The sequence below is a fragment of the Macaca thibetana genome, chromosome 2, assembly GCF_024542745.1.
Source record: "Macaca thibetana thibetana isolate TM-01 chromosome 2, ASM2454274v1, whole genome shotgun sequence".
NCBI classification, from domain to species: domain Eukaryota; kingdom Metazoa; phylum Chordata; class Mammalia; order Primates; family Cercopithecidae; genus Macaca; species Macaca thibetana.
In genome coordinates, this window is record NC_065579.1 from 98124665 (window position 1) to 98134665 (window position 10001).

A 10001-nucleotide genomic window follows, 5' to 3' on the forward strand; every position below is an offset into this window, starting at 1 on the left:
GTATAGTTTGAAACCAGGCAGTATGATGCCTCCAGTTTCATTCTTTTTGTTCGAGATTGTTTTGGCTATTCAGGGATTTTTTGTATGGTTCTATATTAATTTTAGGATTTGTTTTCTATTCTTGTGAAAAAATGACACTGGAATTTTAATATGGATTGCCTTGAATCTGTAGATTGCTTTGGGTAGTATGGACATTTTAACAATATTAATTCTCCCAATCCATGAACATGGAGTTTATTTCCATTTATTTGTGTCTTATTCCATTTATTTCATCAGAGTTTAATAGTTTTCAGTGTACAGATCTTTCACCTACTTGGTTAGAATTCTTCCTAAGTATTTTTTGTAGCTATTATAAATGAATTCTTTTCTTCTTTTTCAGATAATTCATTGTTAATGTATAGATGCACTGCTGATTTTGTGTATTGATTTTGTATCCTGTGACTTTATTCATTTATTAGTTCTCACAGTTGTTTAGTTGAGTCTTTAGAGGTTTCTGTATATAAGATAATGTTGTCAGTAAACAGAGACAGTTTGACTTCATCCTTTCCTATTTGGTGGTATGCTTTGAATCCTTTTTATGTTTTGTGCATGTACTACAGATTTTTACTTTGGTTTACATGGAGCTTTCAAAAAAACATCTTTAACAGGCAATTTTTCAAGCTGATAGCAATTTAATGTTGATTTCAACAACTCTACACTTCTATTCACCCACCCATTTTGTGTTTTTCCGTTTGTTTTTTACTTTTAGGTTCAGGGGTACATGCATAGGTTTGTTATATAGGTAAACTTGTATCATGGAGGTTTGAGATACAGATTATTTCATCACCCAGTTACTAAACCAGTATCCGATAGTTATTTTTTTTCTGCTCCTCTCCCTCCTCTCACCTTCCCCGCTCTTCCACTAGGAAGCCCCAGTGTCTGTTGTTTCCCTCTGTGTCCACATGTTCTCATCATTTAGCTCCCACTTATAACTGAGAATATGCAGTATTTGGTTTTCTGTTCCTCATTTTATGTTTTTCATGTCAAAATTTACATCATTTTACAATTTGTGTCCCTTAACAATTTATTTTAACTATAGTTGTTTTTAATGGTTTTGTCTTTTAACCTTCACACTGAAAATAAAATTGCTCTATACACCATCATTGCAATATTATTCTGAACATGACTCTGTACTACTTATGTCATTGAGTTTTGTGGTTTCATATGCTTTATATTATTAATTAGCAGCCTTTCCTATCAGATTAAAAAACTCCCTTCAGCAATTCCTATAAGACAGGTCTGGTGATGATAAATTCTCATAGCCTTTGTTTGTCTAGGGAAGTTTTTATTTCTTCCTCATTTTTGAAGGACAGATTTGCTGGGCACAGTATTATTGGTTGACAGGTTGTTCTGTTTTCGCTTCAGCACTTTGTATGTATCATCCCACTCTCTCCTACCCTACAAGATTTCTGCTGAGAAGCCCATTGTATTGTTACTCACTTGTATGTAGTAAGTTTTTAAAAATCTTTTGCTTCTCTTAGAATTTTTTCTGTCTTTGATTTTTGACAGTTTAATAATGTGTCTTGATGAATTCTTCTTTAGCTGAATTTGATTGGTGACCTCTGCACTTCTGGTACCTGGAGGCTGTCATTTCCCCAGATTTGGGAAGTTTTCAAGCATTATTTCTTTAAATATGCTTTCTGGACCTTTTCCTCTCTCATTTCATTCTTTATTCCTATTATGTAAATGTTATTTCTCTGGATGGTGTCTCAGAATTCCCATAGGATTTCTTTATCCCCTTTCATTTTTTTTTTCCCTTTTTCTCCTTTGACGTATAATTTCAAATGTTCTCTCTCCAAGCTCACCAATTCTTTCTTCTGCTTAATTCAGTCTGCTGCTGAAGCTTTCTATTTATTTCTTTGGTTCAGTCACTGTATTCTTCATCCCTAGGATTTCTATTTGTTTAATGTTTCTATTTCTTTGTCAAAGTTCTCTATTTGTTCACATATTGCTGTCAAAATTTCATTTAATTTCCTATCTATATATTCTTACAGTTTGCTGAACTTCCTTAAAAATGATTATTCTGAATTCTTTGTCAGTCATTTCATAGATCTTCATTAGTTCACGGCCCATTATTGGAAAGTTATTAGTTTCTTTTGACAGTAGTATGATTCTCTGATTCTTTGTAATTTGTGTCCTTACACTGGCATATGTGCATTTGAGGAAACAGCCACCGCTTTTGGCCTTTATAGGTGTTCTCCGGCAAGGACAGACTTCTTTTATTTAGTCTAGCCTGGAATTCTGGAAGGGCTAGCTGATAACAACCCAGGCAGGCAGAGTTTGCTGCCAAGTTCTCTAGTTGGCCGGGCTACTATGTTTGCTCTGAGGTTGAGTAGAGCTGATAGAGGCTGGGCTCTGCTGCTCAGCAAGGCCACTGCCTTGGCTCTGCAAGCAGGCAGAGTTACTTGCTGAGCTCTGTGATCACTTCTGATTGGGCACAGTCATGGGGTGTATTTTCCAGCTGGGTGGTGCCACTGTTGGAGCTCTGTAGTTGGACAAGGGTATAGGCTGTGCTCAAAGATTAGGTGAAGTCACAGCTCTAGATAGATGGGTCCGGAGGCTATGCTCCATAGAAATGGATAGTGTGGCAGGTGTCTCCCCGCCTGGGAAGTACCCTGGGCTGAGGCTGAGCAGAGCTACTGTTTGTACTATCAGGTTGAACAGGACTAGCTCCTTTACTCTGCAGAAATCCACTGTGGGTGGCATCTTTCTGCCTGGGCCAGGCTTTGGGATGTCTGCCTACTTTAAATTGTATTGTTTTTGTTGTTGTTATTGTTGAATTTTAAAAGCTGTTTTTATAGTCTGGCTATTAATTCCTTATCTCATATATTATTGACAAATGTATTCTCCTATTCGTTGGATTGCCTTTTTATTCTCTTAATAGTATCCTATGATGCACAAAAGTTTTTAATTTCAATACAGTCCAATTCTTTTGTTACCTATACTTTCAGTATTATAGTCAAGAAATCATTGCCAAATCCAATGTCATGGAACCATAAACTTTTTATTGAACAAAATGAATTTTAGAATTTCATCAATTGCCAGCAAAAAAAAAAAAAACCTTAAAATATTCATGAATGTCCAAATTCTACAATATAGGTAGATTGAAATTAAAGGGATGGAAAAAGACATACCATTCAAATATTAATTTTAAAAAGCATAAGTGCTTTTTAAAGCCAATGCCAGGTAAAATAGAGTTCAGAGCAAAAAAATTTATTAGAGACAAGGATGGACATTATAAATGGTAAAAAGATCAACCTACTAAAAAGACGTAACAATCTGAAATGTGTAAGCACCAAACCACAAAGCCTCCAACTATACAAAGGAAAACCTGATGAACTGAAAGGAGAAATAGACAACTCTACAATTATAGTTGGAAATTTCAATACTCCCTCTTAGCAACTAATAGAACTACTACACAGAAAATTGTTAAGGACATAGATGAACTCAACAAAATCATTAACCAACAGAAGCTAATTGACACAGGTGGGACACTCCACCCAATAACAGCAGAATATACATTTTTCTCAAGAGCCCATGGAACATAGACCATATCTTGGCTCATTAGAAAAAAAAAAAACTCAGCAAACTTAACTGATTCATACAGAGTGTATTCTCTCACCATAATAGAATAAAACTAGAAATCAACAGAAGAAAGATAACAGAAAAAAATCTCCAAACATTTGGAATGTAAACAACACACTTCTAAATAAATCAGGGGTCAAAGAGAAAGTCTCAGAAAAAAATTTAAATGTAATAAAGCTGAATGAAAGTTAAAACACATGTCACAATTTGTGAGACACAGTTAAAGCAGTGCCAGGAGGGCAATTTATAGCACTAGATGCTTACATTAGAAAAGAAGAAAAGTCTCAAACCAGTAACGTAAATTCCTATTTAAAGAAGCTAGAAATGTACAGCAAAATAAATGCAAAGCAACAAGAGGAAGATAAAAAATAAAGAGAACAAAAATCAACTAAATTGAAAATAAGAATAGAGAAAAATCAATGAAACAAAAAGCTGGTTCTTCAACAAAATCAATAAAATGGATAAATCCCTAGCAAGACTGACAAAAATAAGGCCAAGTGTGGTGGCTCGTGCCTATCTCAGCACTTTGGGAGGCAGAGGCAGGAGGATCACTTGAGCCCAGGAGTTCAAGAGCAGTCCGGGCAAAATAGGGAGACCCTGTCTCTATGAAAATTAGCAAGCCATGGTGGTGCATTCCTGTAGTCCCAGCTACTTGGGAGGCTGAAGTGAGCCCAGGAAGTTAAGGCTGCAATGTGCTAAGATTGTGCCACTGCATTCTAGCCTGGGCAAGAGAGGGAGACCCTGTCTCAAAAAATAAAAAACAAAAACAACAAAAACAAAAACAAAAACTGATGACAAAGAATTCAGAATAATCATTTTTAAGGAAGTTCAGCAAACTGTAAGAATATATAGATAGGAAATTAAATGAAACTGGTATATCCCCACAGGTCCTACAGTCATTATAAGGGAAATCTACAGACAGCTTCATGTTCAACCCATTAGAAGAAATTTAAAAACTTAGAAAATTGAACCAATTTATTGAAAACCATAAATTACCAAAACTCAACCAAGACGTAATAGATAATCTGAACAGTCCAATAATTATTACAGAAATTAAATTTGTGATTTATAACCTCATTAAAAAATGTCCAAGGTCAAATTATTTTATTAAAGGATTCTACCAAACATTTAAATAATTAATAGCAATTTTACACAATCTCTTCCATAAAATAAAAGAGGAGGGAACACTTCCCAATTCATTTTATAAGGCCCTGATACCGAAATCACAGTAAAAAAGAAACTAGTAAAGTTCATGTCAGTATCCCTTATGAACTTAAATACAAAAATCCTTAACAAAGTAGAATCCAAGTATGTATAATAAAGAATTCTATATCATAACCAAGTGGGATTTGTTCCAGGTGGGCAAGGCTGGCTCAACATTTGAAAATCAATCAGTGATATCAATTCACCATATCATAGGATCATGTCATTTGATGCAGAAAAAAAATCTGACAAAATCTTACACACATTTATTATAAAAACTCAAAGCAAGTTAGGAATAGAAATTACCTCAATTAATTTTTTTTTAAATCTACAAAAACCCTGCAGCTAATATACTTAAAGGTGAAAGACTGATTATTTTTCCCCTAAGATCAGGAATAAGACAAATATATCTGCTCTCACCACTCATCCAACATGGTTTTGAAAGTTCTAGCCACTTTGAAATAAGACAAGAAAAAAAAAATGAAAGACATACAGATTGGAAAGGAAGAAATAAAACTGCCACTATTTGCAGATAACATGATTGTTTACTCAGAACATACCTAGAAGTGATAAGTAAAATCATCATGGTTGAAGTATACAAGATCAACACTAAAATAGACCCACACAAATATGCCTGTTGATATTTTAAAAAATAAATTTGCCAAAGCAATTCACTGCAGGAAAAAATAACCTTTCCAATAAATGATGCTATAACAGTTGGGTATCCACAGGCAAAAACTGTACCTCAACCTAAACTTCACATGTCAGAGACAAATGAACTGAAAATGGATCACAGATACAATGTAAAATGTAAAACTAAACTTACTCTTAAAATTAAAGAAAGTCTTCCAGATTTAGGGCTGGACAAAAGTTCTTAAACTTGACACCAAAAGCAAGATTCAAAAACGAAAGATTGATAAATTGAGTCCCCTCAAAATTGGAAAGTTTTGCTCTGCAAAAGCCCATGTGAAGAGAATGAAAAGACAAGCTGGAGACTGGAACAAAATATTTGCAAACCATGTATCTCACGAAGGACTTTTCCTAGAATATATAAAGAACTCTTCGAAATGCCACAGTAAAAAATAAAAACAAACCTCTAATTAGAATATGGGCAAAACATGTGAACAGACATTCCACGAAAAAAGAAATAAAAAGAAAAGTGTATACAGATGGCAAATCAGCACATAAAAAAGATTACCTTTGCCACCAGGAAAATGCAATTTAAAACCACAATGAAATATTACTTACCTATCCAAATGACTAAAATAAAAAAATGGTGACACCACCAAATGCTGCCAAGTATGAAGAAAAAAATTGATCACACCTACATTGCTGCTGGGATTGTAAAATGGCACAGGCAATCTGGAAAAGAGTATGGCAGTTCTTACAAAACTAAACGTGTGCTTAACATACAACCCAGCAATTGCCCTCTTGGGCGTTCATCCCAGAGAAAACTTATGTTCCCACAAAAACCTGTACATGAATGTTCATGGCAGCTTTATTTGCAACAGCCAAAATCTGGAAATAACCCTGCAGCAAGTCCTTCAATGAGAGAATGGTTAAACAATCTACTGTTGTGGTACCTCCATCCCATGAACACTACCTACTAATAAAAAAGAATGATTTATTAATAATACATAATAATTGGATACATTTCAGGGGAATTATGCTAAGTCAACAATGACAATCCAAAAATACTACATTATTGTATAACTTCATTAATACAACATTCTTGAAACGACAAAATTGGAAAAAATTGAAGGTAGATTAGTAGTAGTTGGGGATTGCCACTTACCCTCCAGGTAGGTGTGATTATAAAAGGCAAAAAGAGGGATCCTGTAGTAAGTTTGGTTCTGCATCTTGACTGTGGTGGTAGTTGAATTTACACATGTGATAAAATTGTATAGAATTATTACACACACAGAGGATGCAGAAGAGAGAAATGAGTACAAGTAACACGGGAAATCTGAATAAGATGGGTGGGGTTGTATCAATGCTAGTATCCTGGTTGTGATATTGCACCACAGTATTGGGAATTGTTACTACTGGGGGAAACTGGGTAAAGGGTGGGTGCCCAAGATCTCTGTGTATTATTATTATTATTTACAACTGCACGTGAATCTATGACAATCTCAAAACACTTAAATATATATTTTTGAATGTGTGAATGCTACTGGGCTATATATTTTAAAAAAAAAAAAAGAAAAAAAAAAGTAGTACAATCCTCTTACGAACGCAAAGGCCAAGGGGCACAAGGCCATTTCTTAAATTTTAAGAAATCACCTAGTTCACAAGTGCCACCTCCTCACTTTGCTGTCAGCGACGTGATATGCTCTGCAGTGCCGGAATTGAGAGTTTGAGAGAGAGATACCGGTCCTGCCCTCTCGGTGTTCAGGTGTGTGTATAGGTGGGCGTTGGTGTGAGAATGAGACAGAGAAAGCGGGAGGGAGAGCGAGAGCTATGCCTCCCTTACTGTCAGGAAGGGTGGCCGGCTGATGAAGGTGCTGTGCAGAAAGCCGGGGAAGGGCTTAAAGAGGGTGCTAGCGCCTCGGGAACGCCCTCCCGTTGCACCCTACAGGAGGTCGTGGGCGGTGGCTGAACAGCCCTGGTGCAGTGCTTGAACTCCACCTTCCAGAAGGAAAGGTGAGTAGGGGACCCGGGCGGGAGGTGAGGCCTCCCGGCAGCGGCCCTCAGGCGTGTTGGGCAGTACGGCTAGCAGAGGCGGCGCCTGGTCTTGGATGCTGCAGCGGAGACGCCAAGGAGACTGAATGCAGGCAGCGAGGCGTAGCGGCCGCGGAGGGTGGGGCCGCCCGGAAATCCAGGCGGCGCCAGCCTTGTAGCATCTGCAGGCCGGGGGCGCGCACACGAGGGGCACGTGGGTGTGGAGGAACCCGCGCCGCAGGGCCTCCTTCCTGCAGCGCCGCGGCGGTCGAGTGCCGGCGCTGGAGGAACGGCTAGTGGGGTGCCTGCCCCGTGCAGGCGGTACCGCAGCTCCGCACACAGCAGGCACAGCCAGGGACGGGTACCGTGGCCCAGCGCCTGGAGGAGCTCTCCACGCGCGTCTCTTTCCCGATGCCGGGGTGGGAAGCCAAGTGGCTTTGTCCGGAGATGCCAGGGGATGTGGGCAGGGGACGGAGACTTCCCAACTGGCCAAACCCTGGCTTGGGGGAAAGACTGAGGTGGTCATTGACCCGTGGGAGCGCCCTGGGGCTTCGAGGGAACGGCGCCCGCAGCCGAGCCCGGGAGACTCGTGTTGGGCACCCGCGGTGGCCGGCGGGTTCCACATGGGTGGACCCCGAGCTGAGGGCAGCGGTAGGGTCGCGGATCGCGGACGTGTGCGCACCCTACTCCCGCACAAGGACACCTGCACATGGACCCGGGCTTCCACCCGCTCCTGGCTGGGTTGGCGCCGGGAGCGCGCAGGGGAGGGACGGCGGCGGATTGCGGGGTTTGGCGGGTGAGGTGTGGCCGCGGGGGAGGGGGCGAAGGCACTAGAAGGCTGCGGCCGCGCTGTCGCTGCTGTTCCCACCGTCGGCGCGGGGCGCCGAGGGGGCGGAGATGGGTCTGCCAGTCGCACTGCGGTCCCTTGCCGGCGTTAACCTGCCCTAGGGGTGAAAGGAAAAGGGTTCATGTAAAGGAGAAAGGGCAGGCAGAGACTCTTGCTGGTTCCAGCAGGCGCGGAGGGATGTGGCCGCGGGGACCTGGAGTTTGCAGGGCAACGCTGGGTGTCATAATGCCGGAGCTGACCCCGGGCGCAGCGGCGCTTCCACTTGGGTAGAGCTGCAGAGAACGTGGCCCGAGAAGGGGAGCTTCCTTAAATTGGACATATCGTGTGTTGCCCTAAACCTAGCGTTTACCCCCTCCCACCCCGCTCCCCCAACCTCCAGGGTCCTAGCGGAGTCATTTAAGCGCGCAGTACCACCAGCTTCATTTTAGGTAAAAAGACCAATTTTGCACTATTAACCTCCTCGTCCCCAAGTCACCACGGGGCAGCTTTTCACAGCCCTAAGGCGTGGTCACTCCAAGCCCACAGCGAGTTGCTTGTGTCCTCGGCTTCTGCTCCGCAAATCTGGGACGATGCCACGGGAGGACGCTGAAGGCAAAGGCTGGTGGGGCCAGGCGCCGGCGAGACTGCCGCGCTAGCACAGCTTCCGCGGGAGCCGAATGCGGACGGGCCTCGCGACCCCCTCCCGAGGGCAAACGGCTCGGCCCTGCGGGGACACTTGGTCAGTGTCACTCTCTCCCTACCGGGTGTCGCGCATTTTCTCCACAGAACGTGACCCCGTAGACGGACGAACTCGGAATCGGGAAACCCCGCCTGCCCTTGTCTAGTTTCTCTGCCCGCCACACCTCTGCCCTTCACTGCGGACTGCGCCGTGTAGGCTCCGGGACCGCCCCTGCACCTTCGCCCACAGCTCCCCATTCCCAAGGCAGCCCGAGGAGGATCTTTCCGAGTTACCTGTCTCACGTCAGCAGCCACACCGAGGCGGTCCCCCTCGCACCGCTCCCCAAGGGTAGAGCCCCTGAAAGTCCAAGGCTCCTGTGCCACGCACCCTCCCCCTTGCGGGGCGACCCCGCTTGTGCGTGTGTGTGTCACGCGTTTAATCGCACAGAGTAACTCCCAGACGTGCAAGACAAAGCATTTCAAGCAAAGATGGTCCAGAGTTCAAGTTGGAAAGCACATCTCGAGGCGCTGAATCTGTTCTCGCCGTCTGCCTCGGTCTCTGGGGCGTCGCATCCAGGAGAAGGGTTTTTAACTCTGAATCCCTGCCAGATCCGCTCGGAATTAGCTCTTCTGGCGGTGCCGCAACAAGTGGCCCCGCCGCCTCCCTTGTGCACCCGGAGGGACTACACCCTCCTCCTCTCCCAGCCCCTAGTCCTAACAGGAGTAGGTAATGGCGGGGAAAGGGGGAGGGGACGAGAGAGGGGAGAAGGAAGTACATATTTTTCAATTGTGAAATTGTCTGCGTGCTGTGCTCAGGGATTCTCTTGTCTTAATCGACTTCAATTTTAACGTGGCCGTAACGTTAAGATTAAGACCTAGAAATGAAAACGTTCCCACCTTCCTTATTACAAAGGTCGTTTGTTGTTGTTTGTTTTTTAAGAACACCAAGTATCCCCCCTACGGACTTACACTTTGTTTATGAGATTTCTCCAACCTTGGTGGTTTGGAG

General features: G+C 42.6%; 1 protein-coding gene across 1 annotated transcript; it reads right to left on the reverse strand.

Moving 5' to 3' along the window:
* Positions 1 to 7057: 7057 nt before the first annotated feature.
* Positions 7058 to 9738, reverse strand: LOC126948532 (uncharacterized). Its single transcript, XM_050780478.1, has 2 exons — positions 9287 to 9738; positions 7058 to 8432 (listed from the first exon to the last, which is right to left on the reverse strand). Exon 2 carries the CDS (start codon positions 8111 to 8113, stop codon positions 7400 to 7402), a length of 714 nt encoding a protein of 237 aa, XP_050636435.1. The 5' UTR covers positions 8114 to 8432; positions 9287 to 9738; the 3' UTR covers positions 7058 to 7399.
* Between the last annotated feature and the right edge of the window lie 263 nt (positions 9739 to 10001).

Excerpts from the sequence above, each read along its gene's own strand:
- LOC126948532 (XM_050780478.1), bottom strand. The coding sequence starts at position 8,113 with ATGTGGAACCCGCCGGCCACCGCGGGTGCCCAACACGAGTCTCCCGGG.